Raw genomic sequence first — 18828 nt, forward strand, 5'->3', positions numbered from 1 at the left:
CCCTTTCCTTGTTGTAATAGGGGTACTTTGACTATCACCTGCTGAGCGTACAGCTTGTGAATGGCTTCCAACACCCTCTCCCTTTCGGAAGAGACGGTTGGTAAGGCAGACTTCAGGAAACGATGAGGAGGATCCGTCTCTAATTCCAACCTGTACCCCTGAGATATTATCTGCAGGATCCAGGGGTCTACCTGCGAGTGAGCCCACTGCGCGCTGTAATTTTTGAGACGGCCCCCCACTGTCCCCGAGTCCGCTTGAGAGGCCCCAGCGTCATGCTGAGGTTTTTGCAGGAGCCGGGGAGGGCTTCTGTTCCTGGGAAGGAGCTGCCTGTTGGTGTCTCTTCCCTCTTCCTCTGCCTCGTGGCAGGTACGACAAGCCCTTTGCTCTCTTATTTTTGTAGGAGCGAAAAGGCTGCGGTTGAAAAGTCGGTGCCTTTCTCTGTTGGGGAGTGACTTGAGGTAAAAAAGTGGATTTCCCGGCAGTAGCCGTGGCCACCAAGTCTGATAGACCAACTCCAAATAACTCCTCCCCTTTATACGGCAAAACCTCCATGTGACGTTTTGAATCCGCATCGCCTGTCCACTGTCGTGTCCATAAGGCTCTTCTGGCTGAAATGGACATAGCACTCACCCGAGATGCCAGTGTGCAAATATCCCTCTGTGCATCACGCATATAGATAAATGCATCCTTTATTTGTTCTAACGACAGTAAAACATTGTCCCTATCTAGGGTATCAATATTTTCAATCAGGGATTCTGACCAAACTACTCCAGCACTGCACATCCAGGCAGTTGCTATAGCTGGTCGTAGTATAACACCTGCATGTGTGTATATATTCTTTTGAATAACTTCCATCTTTCTATCTGATGGATCCTTAAGTGCGGCCGTCTCAGGAGAGGGTAACGCCACTTGTTTGGATAAGCGTGTGAGCGCCTTGTCCACCTTAGGGGGTGTTTCCCAGCGCGCCCTAACCTCTGGCGGGAAAGGGTATAATGCCAATAACTTTTTTGAAATTATCAACTTTTTATCAGGAGCAACCCACGCTTCATCACACACGTCATTTAATTCTTCTGATTCAGGAAAAACTGTTTGTAGTTTTTTCACACCATACATAATACCCTGTTTTACGGTATCTGTAGTATCAGCTAAATGTAACGTCTCCTTCATTGCCAAAATCATATAACGTGTGGCCCTACTGGAAAATACGTTTGAATTTCTACCGTCGTCACTGGAATCAGTGCCCGTGTCTGGGTCTGTGTCGACCGACTGAGGCAAAGGGCGTTTTACAGCCCCTGACGGTGTTTGAGGCGCCTGGACAGGCATTAATTGATTGTCCGGCCGCCTCATGTCCTCAACTGACTGTTTAAGGGAAGATAAACCATCACGTAATTCCACAAATAAAGGCATCCATTCTGGTGTCGACCCCCTGGGGGGTGACATCTGCATATTTGGCAATTGCTCCGCCTCCACACCAATATCGTCCTCATACATGTCGACACCACGTACCGACACACACCGCAAACTCACAGGGAATGCTCTAATGAAGACAGGACCCACTAGCCCTTTTGGGGAGACAGAGGGAGAGTCTGCCAGCACACACCACAAAGCGCTATATATACAAGGGATATCCTTATATTAAGTGCTCCCTTATAGCTGCTTTAATATATATATATATAGCCATTAATGTGCCCCCCCTCTCTGTTTTACCCTGTTTCTGTAGTGCAGTGCAGGGGAGAGACCTGGGAGCCGTTCTGACCAGCGGAGCTGTGACAGAAAATGGCGCCGTGTGCTGAGGAGATAGGCCCCGCCCCTTTTTCGGCGGGTTCTTCTCCCGCTATTTTTCCAGTCAGGCAGGGGTTAAATATCTCCATATAGCCCCTATGGGCTATATGTGAGGTATTTTTAGCCTTGTATAAGGTTTATATTTGCCTCTCAGAGCGCCCCCCCCCAGCGCTCTGCACCCTCAGTGACTGCCCAGTGAAGTGTGCTGAGAGGAAAATGGCGCACAGCTGCAGTGCTGTGCGCTACCTTATGAAGACTGAGGAGTCTTCAGCCGCCGGTTTCCGGACCTCTTCACGCTTCAGCATCTGCAAGGGGGTCGGCGGCGCGGCTCCGGGACCGGACTCCACGGCTGGGCCTGTGTTCGATCCCTCTGGAGCTAATGGTGTCCAGTAGCCAAGCAGCAAATCCACTCTGCATGCAGGTGAGTTTACTACTTTCCCCCTAAGTCCCACGTTGCAGTGATCCTGTTGCCAGCAGGACTCACTGTAAAGAAAAAAACCTAAACTAAACTTTCTCTAAGCAGCTCTTTAGGAGAGCCACCTAGATTGCACCCTTCTCGTTCGGGCACAAAATCTAACTGGAGTCTGGAGGAGGGTCATAGGGGGAGGAGCCAGTGCACACCACCTGACCTAGTAAAGCTTTACTTTTTTGTGCCCTGTCTCCTGCGGAGCCGCTATTCCCCATGGTCCTTTCAGGAACCCCAGCATCCACTTAGGACGATAGAGAAAGTCAGTTTCAGACTAGTGCATGAAGGGCCCACCGGGGAAATGCAGTGGTAGGGGCCCATGTTTAGGGATGTGGCCAGTCACCAGAGAAGGTGTGGCCATCCATCACATTGGTTTGCCTAACCATGAGAAAGTGCATGGGCTAGGCCCCTTGAGAGATATATATATATATATATATATAAAATACTGATAGTGCATGCATGATAATGTACCAGATTAATGACAGCAATGCCTTGTAGAAAATCTGCAATAGTCCTGTGCAGTATAAGGTAACATACGTAACAAGTATAATTTAATTTAGTTTCCCCAGTACCCCTGTGGGCCAGTCCAACCCTACTAGTAGTACAGTGGGTACTGTAGCTGGACACATGAGTAGGTGCCTGGGAAAGGTGACATTATTGTCTGTGGACATGTGTTTTTTTGTGTCACACACACTGCACACTCACTGTGTTTTTAAGACACAGTGTATATATATATATATATATATATATATATATACATACATACACACACACACACACACACACACACACACACACACACACACACAGAAACAATAAGCTGGCACTCTACCGTTTGTCAAATGTGTACTTGCAACTGGTGCCCTCCATGTGTATTTGGCCCAAGAGGGTCATTCACTGTAGATACTGGATACAGTATCCCCGGGGTCCGTGTCTTTCTTATTCAAGTCGTCATGAGTGCCGCCTGTATCCAGTATATATATATATATATATATATATATATATCTCAGGGACATGCGGTGAGGAACTCTGTTGTAAACGTCAGTATGACAGAAAATGCTCTGCCTCACCTGTCTCGGCCCACCGCACATCCCTGATATATTTATATTTACTGTTCTACTTACTGGGTGCATAGTATCCTCATCATCTTTACTCCAAGTTAATTGCATGTCTTACTCTTTTATAATAAAATGAAAAAACTAGCATAGTGTGTTCATGAGATGCGGCGTATATATATTTACTGTTATTCTTACTGGTTGGGTAGTATCCCTGCCATCTTTACTCTAAAATAATTCTTGCAAAGGTGACCTTTACTGATCCTTGTGTGTAAAAAAATTGCCTGTCTCACTCTTTAATAATTGAATTAAAAAAAAATTGCATATTGTATTTTTTATTGTCACCTACTGTTTGTGGTGGTATCCCTCCATCATTTGCACCCCAAAAAATCATATTTGCTGTTGTAAACAGAAATCTGCATCATAAAGGTAACAGTCATCTCTGCTTTCCCTATCTCATTGTGAATTCACTTGGTGTGGTGGCAGTTACTGTAAATTCAACTACAATAGCTTTACGCCTGTCCTGGTTTAACTTTTAAAAAATAAAACCAATCATGGATCAGTCAATAGAAAAGCAGAAGAACCCAGCACTAATGCTGCCGCTGCCGCCAGTCATAATACTTCTTCAACATCTACTAAATCGAAAAAGCTAGTATGTGAAACATACGTAGGACTTTAGCCTAGCATCCTACATGTCTACTCCGAAATACATGTGTTATTTGTAACCTTGATGTTTAAAATGATCTGCAGAATTTGTCAATGAGAAGCAGGGCACAGTATATATAACATATTGTCTTATGGCACAGTAACATTGCTAGAAATAAGCAACCACTGTTGGGATTATGATGCTAGATTAAGTTGCACAGCACTGATTATAACAGGCTACTGTCTAATCCCCGTGTGAAGAAAACAAATCTTTTATATACCACTACTGTACTGTGCTCTAGTGTGGATGAAATTACCTAACACGGAGGATACCTAATATGGGGAATAATATATCATAAGTACTTATGTACCAGAGTACCACTCTTTCAATACTATACAGAGCAGTGTATCATATATTAAGTGATGACTGGTAACATGGCTAAGGCCAGCCATTTATATTAATCTTACACCCCCCTCATTGTGTATACCTGATGTTCAATGATATGACTGCATTCGAGATCAGATGTTATAAATTTCCATCATTGAAAATTATATAACTTGTACGATATGTGAGACACAATTATTGCATCTCTCTGTGTATATATACATATAAATCATGTGTGCAGATATGGATTCTTCCAAATTTGAGATCCATACAATAGAAGCACACAGATCATTGGACGACACGGGTGAAGCTGTCACTACACATACTGGCTGTTTAAGAAATTACTTGTGGTACACGGTCGAATATTAGATCAACCATAATGTGCATCACAAATACTGGCATGCTGTATCTGGCTTCTACTATATGCTTGCCAGGCCCATGTCTCTGTTATACTTTTTTTGTAGTTAGGTTAGTAAAATTAGTCAACCTACAGTATCACTCAATGAATCAATCCTTTACCAGTATTCCACTATATAAATACTCTACTTCCATATATCTATACTGGCCTAAGGCCTCTGATCTAGTTCTTCATTAATGAAAGCATTTTATGTGGTCATATACAGTAGTTTATTAAACTACCATCTTGTCTGCCACTGCTGTGTCACTATGTTTCATAGATGTGCTATATTCTTTTAACCTGCCATGTGTTTCTGTCATTTAGTTTAGCCAGTCAGCTTTCTGCAGCCTTTGGTCAGTATTTGTGAAAACAATATTGTGATCTGTGAGGTTTCTGAAAATGACTGGAAATTAATGTTATTGATGTTAATTATACTGTAGGAACAAAAACAGGTCCAAAGTACATGATTGTAGCTGTTTTTAGCAATTTTAAAGAAATTTAAAACCAAAACCAAATCAGAATCATATCATTTGCCAAAATCAAAACCAAAACACTTGAAACTGAAAGTTGTTTAGCAAAATCAATTCAAAACCAAAACATGGGGATCAGCACACATATCTCATTTTAAGTACAGTACTACTTAACTGCTGTCCAGAGCCAATAAGAGGTTACGTTTTATTGTGCTTTTGTGCTATAGTTTGAGGTTTTACCATTATTATTGTACATATAGCCCAAAAAGTCTGCTGTAGACTCATTGGGGGATATTCAATGGTTTGAAAAGTCGGTCGGGTGTCTGTTTTTTCCTGTCAGATAGGAAAAAACAGACCCTCAGCTGACTTTTCAAACAATTGAATATGCCCCTTTGGGTAAATGAATAGGTAAAGAAATATCACTATATATATATATATATATATATATATATATGCGAAAGCCATCCCTGACTGACTGACTCATCACTAATTCTCTTACTTCCCGATATGTTAGGAAGTTGAAATATAACATAGGTATTCTTCAGGTGGGAAAAAGGAAAACTACATATCTCAAATTTTAATAAATCTCCCCTAAGGGGGTTGATATAATGACATCATTACCGATGCATGTCTTACGTTGCGTGAACGATAACACCCAAATGGATCAAAATTTGAATTGCACCTCCAGTGTGTAGAATTTAATAAACTACAAAAATGTGGAAGCCCTCACACACTCATTCACTGATTGACTCATCACTTATTCTCTTACCGATACGCTAGGAAGATGAAATTTAACATATGTATTCTGCAGGTGGGGAATAGGAAAACGACGTAATTAGAATTTTACTAAACTTCCCCTAAGGGAATGAAAAGAGGGTTGACATAATGACGTCATTACCAATGCATGGCTTGTGTTGCGTAAATGATAACACCCAAATGTACAATCGGATCAATATTTGGATAGCACCTCCAGTGTGTAGAATTTAATGAACTACAAAAGTGGTCCTGTCACTTTTTACCATATCTGCTACAGGTGCTCCTCAGGTAAGGCCAGTAACCATGGATTAATATTTACTTACATTAAGACATCTCAAATTCACAGCTCTATAGATTTACCAGATTTGTAACACTCATTTATATTTACAACCGTGAAAATCAGAAACTCCTGTGCGAAGAACGGGTAGAACAGCTAGTAATTTAATAAAAGCAAAGTAATTCAGATTTTTTTTAAAAAGACTACTTCCCACATGCTGCTGTTGAACAGAGGCACGATACCATGTTCCAATTGATGCATCTTCTAAATGTTTACATAGAAGTTGCGTATAGTCATTACACTAGAACCATGATTAAAGGCTGGACCACGAATCAGAGTGACAAATTTGTCTAGTGCACAGGTTCTCAAACTCGGTCCTCAGGACCCCACACAGTGCATGTTTTGCAGGTCTCCTCACAAAATCACAAGTGAAATAATTAGCTCCACCTGTGGACCTTTTAAAATGTGTCAGTGAGTAATTAATACACCTGTGCACCTGCTGGGTTACCTGCAAAACATGCACTGTGTGGGGTCCTGAGGACCGAGTTTGAGAACCACTGGTCTAGTGCAGTGGTTCTCAAACTCGGTCCTCAGGACCCCACACAGTGCATGTTTTGCAGGTAACCCAGCAAGTACAAAGGTGTATTAATTACTCACTGACACATTTTAAAAGGTCCACAGGTGGAGCTAATTATTTCACTTGTGATTCTGTGAGGAGACCTGCAAAACATGCACTGTGTGGGGTCCTGAGGACCGAGTTCGAGAACCTGTGGTCTAGTGGATATGGCAATTTCACAGCACAGCTCTCAGGTTTGGTAACACTAACTCGGGGGTCTATTTACTAAGCCTTGGATGGAGATAAAGTCGCTGGAGATAAGGTACCAGCCAATTGGTTCCTAACTGCTATGCCACAGGCAGTGTTTGAAAAATGACAGTAAGGAGCGGATTGGCTGGTGCTTTACCTCCAGAGACTGTATCTCTATCCAGGGCTTAGTAAATAGACCCCTAAGTCTCCCACTCCAGCTCTCTTTAACACTGAGTTTTTGCCAGAGCCTAATAGAAAACGAACTTGAAGCATAGAATTACTATTAGAAAAATTAATCTTTGAAGATATAGAACATATGAAAAATGTTTTCCACTAATAGAGTCACATTAAATAAATGACTAGAAAACATTTACCTGCTTTTTGTGCAGTTCAGTGAGCTGATTATCACATGTGTTGAGGACGACAATGACAGTATCTTCCACTTCCTGATTGATCAGACTCTGAATAAGATATTCTTGTAGTCTGTCATGTTCAGTTTCCAAGTTTAACTCTTCTACCTGATAACAATGTTATTTTTAAGAAATGATTTAGTTTAGAAAATAGGTACTGTATAAATAAATACTCAAAAAAGTGTTTCACCATAAATCAATCATACATCCCTCCCTGACACACCCACATGTATACAGACACATTCTAAACGGGTTCACTACGATCTGCCGGCGGTCGGGCTCCCGGCAACCAGCATACCGGCGCCGGGAGCCCGACCGGCGGCTTACCGACAGTGTGGCGAGCGCAAATGAGCCCCTTGCGGGCTCGCTGTGCTCGCCACGCTATGGGCACGGTGGCGCGCTACTCTATTTTATTCTCCCTCCAGGGGGGTCGTGGACCCCCACGAGGGAGAATAAGTGTCGGTATGCCGGCTGTCGGGATCCCGTCGCCGGTATACTGTGCGCCGGGATCCCATCAGTCGGCATACTGAATACCACCCATTCTAAACATATTAATGGGTAAGTTACATTTACCACTTTGCAATTCCCTGGTCTACAAATGATTTGAGATTCTTTTTAACAGTAGAAGAATCTCAATTTTGCAGAGTGGGAAACATTGATTAACTCTTAGTTGACTGAATATCAGCAGACAATATGAGCATATTACTTTACAGTACATTAGGGGTCATTACTACTCGATCGCAGCGTGCTTTCGCTCACACAGCTGCGACTGGGTCACTACTGCGCATGCGCGGGGGCTGTAATGCGCACGCACGTCGTTGCCCGGTGACGGATGTCACCGGGCAATGACGAAGGGAACAAAGTAAGTGATCGCAGCGGCGATCACTTGAGGATTGACAGGCGGTGGGTGTTCCTGGGCAGCAACACAGCTTTCGGAACCATTTTCTGGGAGTGGTAAGAAAAACGCAGGTGTGTTTGAAGAAACAGTGTCGTGTCCAGGGAGGGTGTTTGACGTCAGAGACAGGACCAAACAAGCTGAAAACGTCACAGCTGGTAATAATAATAATAATTTTATTTATATAGCGCTCTTTCTCCAACAGGACTCAAGGCACTTTACAGATATCAAAAACAATGCACATGATACAGAGGATTTGAGTAATACAACAATAGATAAGCCACACAGACATAAAAGAAAACCTTAAGCACACAGAAAGCATAATGCAGGATTGGTGTAGGCATTTTGGGTAATAACTTCCAATGGTTGTGTATTCCACCCTCACAAGGTACCAGGTGCGTCAGCCATCTTGGGCGCTCAGCGTAGGATTACCCAGGGTGGAATAGTCCACCCCTAGAAGAGATGACACAAAATGGGGGTGATTTCAGAGTCCTACAGTTCAGAGTAGGGTTCCATCAAAACCATCAGGCCTATGTATTTTTCATCCCATCCACAAGTGTACCATATGGGGCAGCCATGTTGGGCGCACTTTGAAGGTTACACTGTGGCAGGTGAGCAATATGCAATAGTATGTCTAGACCTACTTAGAAACTACACAATTTTTTTTACCATAGCAGGGCTGCACAAGTGATCGCAGCCTTGCTATGGGAAAATACCCACCCCCATAGATGGAGTATAGTTGATCGCACGGACTGCAAAAAGCAGCTTCGTGCGATCAACTCGTAATCAGCCCCATAATCCCTAATTTCTCCTTCAAACTCTCCCACCTCAGGTTCCTACAAAGGCTCTTAAAAGTCTCCAACAATCTATTTCCAAACATTCTAGAGAGGAAGATCTGGGAGTCACAATATACAGTAGCAATAAATCACATCTCAGCAGATATTTCATAATGTGCGCTATGGACCTCAACCCACTTGCTTCAAATTTGAGATGAGTGGGTTCGGTTCCTCGAGATCCGAACCCCCCCGAACTTCACCTATTTTACATGGTTCCGAGGCAGCCTCAGATCTTCCCGCCTTGCTCGGTTAACACGAACGCGCCCGAACGTTATATTCCCGCTGTCGTATTCTCGTGAGATTCGTATTGCATATAAAGAGCCATGCGTCGCCGCCATTTTCACTCGTGCATTGGAGATGATAGCGAGAGGTCGTGGCTGTGTTCTCTCAGTTTCTGTGTTCAGTGTGCTGCAAATATCTGTGCTCAGTGTGCTGCAAATATCTACGTTCTCTGCCTGAAAACGCTCCATATCTGTGCTGCATTGTAGTTGTGCGCAGTATATAGTAGGACAGTGCAGAATTTTGCTGACCACCAGTATATATATATATATATATATAGCAGTACGGTACTGTAGTCCATTGCTCTACCTCTGTGTCATCAAGTATACTATCCATATCTGTGCTGCATTGTAGTTGTGCGCAGTATATAGTAGTAGGACAGTGCAGAATTTTGCTGACCACCAGTATATATATATATATATATATATATATATATATATAGCAGTACGGAACAGTAGTCCATTGCTCTAACTCTGTGTCATCAAGTATACTATCCATATCTGTGCTGCATTGTAGTTGTGTGCAGTATATAGTAGGAGGACAGTGCAGAATTTTGCTGACCACCAGTATATATATATATATATATATATATAGCAGTACGGAACAGTAGTCCATTGCTCTACCTCTGTGTCGTCAAGTATACTATCCATATCTGTGCTGCATTGTAGTTGTGCACAGTATATAGTAGGAGGACAGTGCAGAATTTTGCTGACCACCTGTATGTATATATATATATATATATATATATATATATATATATAGCAGTACGGTACAGTAGTCCATTGCTCTACCTCTGTGTCATCAAGTATACTATCCATATCTGTGCTGCATTGTAGTTGTGCGCAGTATATAGTAGGAGGACAGTGCAGAGTTTTGCTGACCACCAGTATATATATATAGCAGTACGGAACAGTAGTCCATTGCTCTACCTCTGTGTCATCAAGTATACTATCCATATCTGTGCTGCATTGTAGTTGTGTGCAGTATATAGTAGGAGGACAGTACAGAATTTTGCTGACCACTAGTATATATATATATATATATATATAGCAGTACGGTACAGTAGTCCATTGCTCTACCTCTGTGTCGTCAAGTATACTATCCATATTTGTGCTGCATTGCAGTTGTGCGCAGTATATAGTAGGAGGACAGTGCAGAATTTTGCTGACAACCAGTGTATATATATATATATATATATATATATATATATACACACAGCAGTACGGTACAGTAGTCCATTGCTCTACCTCTGTGTCGTCAAGTATGCTATCCATATTTGTGCTGCATTGTAGTTGTGCGCAGTATATAGTAGGAGGACAGTGCAGAATTTTGCTGACCACCAGTATATATATATATATATATATATATATATATATATATATATATATATATATATATATATATATATATATATATATATATATATAGCAGTATGGTACAGTAGGCCATTGCTATTGATATATTACTGGCATATAATTCCACACATTAAAAGATGGAGAACAAAAATGTGGAGGGTCAAATAGGGAAAGATCAAGATCCACTTCCACCTCGTGCTGAAGCTGCTGCCACTAGTCATGGCCGAGAATATGAAATGCCATCAACGTCGTCTGCCAAGGCCGATGCCCAATGTCATAGTAGAGAGCATGTAAAATAAAAAAAACAAAAGTTCAGTAAAATGACCCAAAAATCAAAATTAAAAGCGTCTGATGAGAAGAGTAAACTTGCCAATATGCCATTTACGACACGGAGTGGCAAGGAACGGGTGAGGCCCTGTCCTATGTTCATGGCTAGTGGTTCAGTTTTACATGAGGATGGAAGCACTCATCCTCCCGCTAGAAAAATGAAAAGACTTAAGCTGGCAAAAGCACAGCAAAGCACTGTACATTCTTCTAAATCACAAATCCCCAAGGAGAGTCCAATTGTGTCGGTTGCGATGCCTGACCTTCCCAACACTGGATGGGAAGAGGTGGCGCCTTCCACCATTTGCACACCCCCTGCAAGAGCTGGAAGGAGCACCTGCAGTCCAGTTCCTGATAGTCAAATTGAAGATGTCACTGTTGAAGTACACCAGGATGAGGATATGGGTGTTTCTGGCGCTGAGGAGGAAATTGACAAGGAGGATTCTGATGGTGAGGTGGTTTGTTTAAGTCAGGCACCCGGGGAGACACCTGTTGTCGGTGGGACGAATATGGCCATTGACATGCCTGGTCAAATTACAAAAAAAATCACCTCTTCGGTGTGGAATTATTTCAACACAAATGTGGACAACAGGTGTCAAGCCGTGTGTTGCCTTTGTCAAGCTGTAATAAGTAGGGGTAGGGACGTTAACCACCTAGGAACACCCTCCCTTATACGTCACCTGGAGCGCATTCATCAGAAGTCATTGACAAGTTCAAAAACTTTGGGTGACAGTGGAAGCAGTCCACTGACAACTAAATCCCTTCCTCTTGTACCCAAGCTCCTGCAAACCCCACCACCAACTCCCTCAGTGTCAATTTCCTCCTTAGACAGGAACACCAATAGTCCTGCAGGCCATGTCACTGGCAAGTCTGACGAGTCCTCTCCGAACTGGGATTCCTCCGATGGATCCTTGAGTGTAACGCCTACTGCTGCTGGCGCTGCTGTTGTTGCTGCTGGGAGTCGATCGTCATCCCAGAGGGGAAGTCGGAAGACCACTAGTACTACTTCCAGTAAGCAACTGACTGTATAACAGTCCTTTACGAGGAAGATGAAATATCACAGCAGTCATCCTGCTGCAAAACGGATAACTCAGGTCTTGGCAGCTGCGGTGGTGTTAAACGTGTGTCCGGTATCCACCGTTAATTCACAGGGAATTAGAGAATTCAACCCTCTATATCAGTGTTTTTCAACCACTTTGCCGTGGCACTCTAGTGTGCCCTGAGCAGTCTCCAGGTGTGCCTCCGTAGAAGCAGAACCAGACCTGACAGTGTTTTGCTGCTACTGAGGCCCTGGAACGATCAATACTGGTGGGTTTAGTGGTTGCAGAGCCAGTTCTATTTATGGGCACGGGCAGTACTGGGCTCTTCTGGCTTTCTCAGATATGGCTCAGGCGTTACCTATGGAGAAGCTGCAACATGGCATCCTAGGACACGCAACTGCACCATGCATCACCATTATATATGAATGTGCCTTGGCAATATTTAAATCTTGTTCAGTGTGCTGCGAGTTGCAAAAGGTTGAAAATCTCTGCTCTATATGCTTCAGACGATGGAGGAGCAGCAAAAGGCCATTCAAGCCTATACATCTGCCTACGATATAGGCAAAGGAGGGGGAATGCACCTGACTCAAGCGCAGTGGAGAATGATTTCAACGTTGTGCAAGGTTCTGCAACCCTTTGAACTTGCCACACGTGAAGTCAGTTCAGACACTGCCAGCCTGAGTCAGGTCATTCCCCTCATCAGGCTTTTGCAGAAGAAGCTGGAGAGATTGAAGGAGGAGCTAAAACGGAGCGATTCTGCTAGGCATGTGGGACTTGTTGATGGAGCCCTTAATTCGCTTAACCAGGATTCACGGGTGGTCAATCTGTTGAAATCAGAGCACTACATTTTGGCCACCGTGCTTGATCCTAGGTTTAAAGCCTACGTTGTATCTCTCTTTCCGGCAGACACAAGTCTGCAGAGGTGCAAAGACCTGCTGGTGAGACACTTGTCAAGTCAAGCGCAACGTGACCCGTCAACAGCTCCTCCTTCACATTCTCCCGCAACTGGGGCTGCGAGGAAAAGGCTAAGAATTCTGAGCCCACCCGCTGGCGGTGATTCAGCGCAGTCTGGAGCGAGTGCTGACATCTGGTCCGGATTGAAGGACCTGCCAACGATTACTGACATGTCGTCTACTGTCACTGCATATGATTCTGTCACCATTGAAAGAATGGTGGAGGATTATATGAGTGACCGCATCCAAGTAGGCACGTCAGACAGTCCATACGTATACTGGCAGGAAAAAGAGGCAATTTGGAGGCCCTTGCACAAACTGGCTTTATTTTACCTAAGTTGCCCCCCCTCCAGTGTGCACTCCGAAAGAGTGTTTAGTGCAGCCGGTCACCTTGTCAGCAATCGGCATACGAGGTTACTTCCAGAAAATGTGGAGAAGATGATGTTCATCAAAATTAATTATAATCAATTCCTCCGTGGAGACATTCACCAGCAATAGCCTCCAGAAAGTACACAGGGACCTGAGATGGTGGATTCCAGTGGGGACAAATTAATAATCTGTGAGGAGGAGGATGTACACAGTGAAAGGGGTGAGGAATCGGACGATGAGGAGGAGGTGGACATCTTGCCTCTGTAGAGCCAGTTTGTGCAAGGAGAGATTGATTGCTTCTTTTTTGGTGGGGGCCCAAACCAACCAGTCATTTCAGTCACAGTTGTGTGGCAGACCCAGTCACTGAAATGATGGGTTTGTTAAAGTGTGCATGTCCTGTTTATACAACATAAAGGTGGGTGGGAGGGGGTGGGTGGGAGGGCCCAAGGACAATTCCATCTTGCACCTCTTTTTTTTTATTTATCTCTACATCATGTGCTGTTTGGGGACAATTTTTTAAGTGCCATCCTGTCTGACACTGCAGTGCCACTCCTAGATGGGCCAGGTGTTTGTGCCGGCCACTTGTGTCAATTAGCTTAGCCATCCAGCGACCTTGGTGCACCTCTTTTTTTCTTTGCATAATGTGCTGTTTGGGGACAATTTTTTAAATGCCATCCTGTCTGACACTGCAGTGCCACTCCTAGATGGGCCATGTTCATGGCTAGTAGTTCAGATTCACATGACTCATCCTCTCGTTAGAAAACTGCAGTGCCACTCCTAGATGGGCCAGGTGTTTGTGTCGGCCACTTGGGTCGCTTAGCTTAGCCATCCAGCGACCTTGGTGCACCTCTTTTTTCTCTTTGCATCATGTGCTGTTTGGGGACTATTTTTTAAGTGACATCCTGTCTGACACTGCAGTGCCACTCCTAGATCGGCCAGGTGTTTGTGCCGGCCACTTGGGTCGCTTAGCTTAGCCATCCAGCGACCTTGAATGCATTGTGAAAGAAAATATAATAGATGTTAAAAGTTAGTATTTATGCAAGGTTAAAATTCATAACTTGGCCTACTCTGAAATTTCATATACAGTAGTTTTACATTTTACCCCATGTTCCGACTGTCCCCTTTTATTTAGTATAGAGGACTATTCTCCACATGTAAAGTTCCATGCTGTACAAGCTTTTTTCAGGCCAATCCTGTTGTTTGGCAGCTAGGATTATGTAAACCGCAGCTCTGATTTTCCTATAATCCGAAGGACATATATTTATGATATACAGGGGGTCATTCTGACCCATTCGCTCGCTGCTTTTTATCGCAGCCGAGCGAACGGGTCCCTTATGAGCATGAGCTGACGCCGTAGCAGGGCTGCAATCGCCTCTGCCTGATTGACAGACAGAGGCGATCGCTGGGCGGGAGGGGGCGGAACGGCTGCATTTGGTCACCGTTTCATCGGAGCAGTCCGGCCAGCGCAAGCGTGGCCGAACCGAATGGGCGGCGGGCCGCAGCGGCTGTGTGACGTCACACGCAGCCGCTGCGGGCCTGGGAGCAATGAGTAGCTCCCGGCCAGCATGCTAAAGCTGCGCTGGCCGGGAGCTACTCTTGAGGTGCAAAGGCATCGCCGCTGCACGATGCCTTTGCACTTCTGCAGGGGCGTCGGCACTTACATGCGGGCGGACTAGCCCTGTGCTGGCCGTCCCCCCGCATGTCAGTGTGAATGATCGTAGCTGTGCTGAATTTAGTACAACTACGATCAACTCGGAATGACCCCCACAGTAAGATGACATGCTTATACATGCTGTCTGCATTTATCATGTGACATTTATGGACATTCAACTTGTTTTAGTGTCCTGGTTTTGGTTTTAAAACATGGGATGTGTGAACTGTTTTCAGATTAATTAGCATAGTTTCCAAATATGAAAAAGTTTCTAAATATGAAAAAATATTAGAAAGTGATCATGTAATACATAAATACCCCTATGTCTAGGAACTGTGGCTAATCTATTACATTGCTAACAAGGATAAAAAGAACCACACATGAGAAACCTTTCGTACTGTACAGTCTTATTGTGTTACTCCAGAAAAGGACAAAACAAAACACCTAGGGCCTGATGTAATGGTTTGCAAGACGGCCTGGCTGGTTTTGCCTTGTAAACGTTTGCTGCTTTAAAAAAACGTACGAGTTCAGTCAGTGGTGCCGAGAGAGGGGGGGGAAAGAGAGTACAAATTACCCGGGCCCAGGTCTGATGGAGGGGCCCAGTGAGGGCCAAGAGGGGGCCCTGGGCCCCCTCCCCCTTAACTGGCAGCAGCAGCTGCAGCTCTTCTCCTCAGCCCAGCACACTCTGCTGTGTACTGGGCTGCAGTGTGGCCATGGAGGTGCTTAAAATACAATTTTTTTCAGTATGTTTTTCTCGTACGTCCTAGAGGATGCTGGGGACTCCGTAAGGACCATGGGGTATAGACGGGCTCCGCAGGAGATAGGGCACCTAAAAAGAACTTTGACTATGGGTGTGCACTGGCTCCTCCCTTTATGCCCCTCCTCCAGACCTCAGTTAGATCTTGTGCCCAGAGGAGAATGGGTGCACTGCAGAGAGCTCTCCAGAGTTTTCTGTGGAAAAATAATTTTGTTAGGTTTTTTATTTTCAGGGAGTCCTGTTGGCAACAGGCTCCCTGCATCGTGGGACCGAGGAGAGAGAAGCAGAGCTGGCTTGTCAAGTTGGGCTCTGTTTCTAAGGCTACTGGACACCATTAGCTCCAGAGGGAGTCGGAACACAGGTCTCACCTGGGGTTCGTCCCGGAGCCGTGCCGCCGTCCTTCTCACAGATGCCGAAGATAGAAGCCGGGTGAGTATGAGAAGGCAGAAGACATCATAGGCGGCAGAAGACATCAGATCTTCATGAGGTAAGGTGCGCAGCAGTAAGCTGCGCGCCATTGCTCCCATTCACACACACAGAGCAGCACTGAAGGGTGCAGGGCGCAGGGGGGGGGGCGCCCTGGGCAGCAATAAACCTCACATTTGGGCACTGACAAGGTAGATTAGGCTGCTGGACAGTAATTCTACGATCCCCCGCCATTTTCTATAAAAAAATCACCGGCCCCGAAGCCTGCCGTCGGGTGGGCGGAGCTTGATCCCCAGCGCTAACCAGCGCCATTTTCTCCACAGAAGCTGCATGAGGAAAACGCTGGCTCCCTGGTCTCTCCCCTGCTGAACATTCAGGCTGGTAAAAAGAGGAGGGGGGCATTTTGAGCGCAGTGAGTGGGAATCTGGTCATTTTATATACAGGTTGAGTATCCCATATCCAAATATTCCGAAATACGGAATATTCCAAAATACGGAATTTTTTGAGTGAGAGTGAGATAGTGAAACCTTTGTTTTCTGATGGCTCAGTGTACACAAACTTTGTTTAATACACAAAATTATTAAAAATATTGTATTTAATGACCTTCAGGCTGTGTGTATAAGGTGTATATGAAACATAAATGAATTGTGTGAATGTACACAAACTTTATTTAATGCACAAAGTTATTAAAAATATTGGCTAAAATGACCTTCAGGCTGTGTGTATAAGGTGTATATGTAACATAAATGCATTCTGTGCTTAGATTTAGGTCCCATTGCCATGATATCTCATTATGGTATGCAATTATTCCAAAATACGGAAAAATCCCATATCCAAAATACTGCTGGTCCCAAGCATTTTGGATAAGGGATACTCAACCTGTATATATAAAAGCGCTATCTGGTCATATTTTTCCAGTGTTATTAAGCGCTGGGTCTGTGCTGGCATACTCTCTCTCTGTCTCTCCTAAGGGCCTGGTTGGGGTTTTGTCCCCTTATAGGTTAATCCCTGTGTGTGTGGGGTGTCGGTACGTGGTGTCGACATGTCTGAAGCGGAAGTCTTTTCCAAGGAGGAGGTGGAGCAAATGAGTGGTGTGTCCCCGTCGGTTGTGCCGACTCCAGATTGGATGGACATGTGGCATATGTTGAATGCAAGTGTGGCATCTTTACATAAAAAGCTTGATAAGGCTGATTTAGGGGGGACATCAGGGGGTCAATCCTCAGATTGGACCGACTCACAGGGCCCGTCGGGGTCTCAAAAGCGTCCCTTAACAAGACACTACTACCGACACGGATTCTGATTCCAGTGTGGACTATGACGAAGTAAAATTGCACCCTAGGGTGACTAAAACCATTCAGTGTATGATTGTAGCAATAAGGGATGTGTTGCATATTGTGGATGAACTCTCTGTCCCCGACACAAGGGTACACATGTTTAAAGGAAAAGAAACAGATTATTAACTTTCCCACATCTCATGAATTAAATTAATTCTTTGGAAAAGCTTGGGAGACTCCGGATAAGAGGTCTGTCTCAGCGAGAAGATCTTTATGGACTCGCCAATGGACGGGTGATGCGGATTCCAAGAAACATATGGAAGTACTACCCTACAAGGGTGATGTATTGTTTGGGGATGGGCTGACGGACCTGGTTTCCACAGCCACAGCAGGTAAATCAAAATTTTTTACCTTATATACCCCAACAGCAAAAGAAAGTTACACCCTATCAGATGCAGTCCTTTCGGTCGCACAAGTCCAAAAGAGGTCGGGGATCCTCTTTCCTCGCCAGAGGTAAGGGCAGAGGCAAGAGAGCACCTGCTTCGGCAGGTGCCCAGGAACCAAAGTCCTCCCCGGCTGCTCCAAAACCCACAGCATGACGCTGGGACTCCCCTGAGGGAGTCCGCACCGGTGGGGGCACGTCTTCGACTTTTCAGTCAGGCCTGGGTCAGTTCGGACCTGAATCCCTGGGTGTTAGAAATAGTTTCCCAGGGTTACAAATTGGAATTCGAGGAGGTGCCCCCGCGCCGATTTTTTAAATCGGCCCTACCAGCTTCCACATCGGAAAGGGATGTAGTGTTAGCTGCAATTCAAACGCTGTGTATACAGCAAGTGATAATCAAGGTTCCCCTGCACCAGCAGGTAAGAGGTTACTATTCAACCCTATTTGTGGTCCCGAAACCGGACGGTTCGGTCAGACCTATTTTGAATCTGAAATCCCTAAACCTGTACATAAGAAGATTCAAATTCAAAATGGAATCTCTCAGAGCGATAATAGCCAACATGGAGGAGGGGGAGTTTATGGTGTCTCTGGACATAAAGGATGCGTACCTTCATGTCCCCATATATGCCCCCCATAAGGAATACCTGATATTCGCTGTACAGGATTGTCATTACCAATTTCAGACGTTGCCGTTTGGACTCTCCACGGCCCCGAGGATTTTCACCAAGATAATGGCGGAAATCATGGTGGTCCTGCGCAAGCATGGAGTCACAATTATC

The 18828-nt window shown here is 44.6% G+C and overlaps 1 protein-coding gene across 8 annotated transcripts in view; it reads right to left on the reverse strand.

Annotated features, from left to right (window-relative positions):
* The window catches only part of LOC134966492 (uncharacterized), a 261433-nt gene that overhangs the window by 15586 nt on the left and 227019 nt on the right, over positions 1-18828 (reverse strand). For all 8 annotated transcript variants that reach the window (XM_063943268.1, XM_063943269.1, XM_063943270.1 and 5 more), the window contains one exon: positions 7413-7556. In XM_063943268.1, the coding sequence (XP_063799338.1) occupies positions 7413-7556 (144 nt within the window). The remainder of the gene's footprint in view (positions 1-7412; positions 7557-18828) is intronic.

Source organism: Pseudophryne corroboree, chromosome 10 (genome assembly GCF_028390025.1).
Source record: "Pseudophryne corroboree isolate aPseCor3 chromosome 10, aPseCor3.hap2, whole genome shotgun sequence".
Taxonomy (NCBI): Eukaryota; Metazoa; Chordata; class Amphibia; order Anura; family Myobatrachidae; genus Pseudophryne; species Pseudophryne corroboree.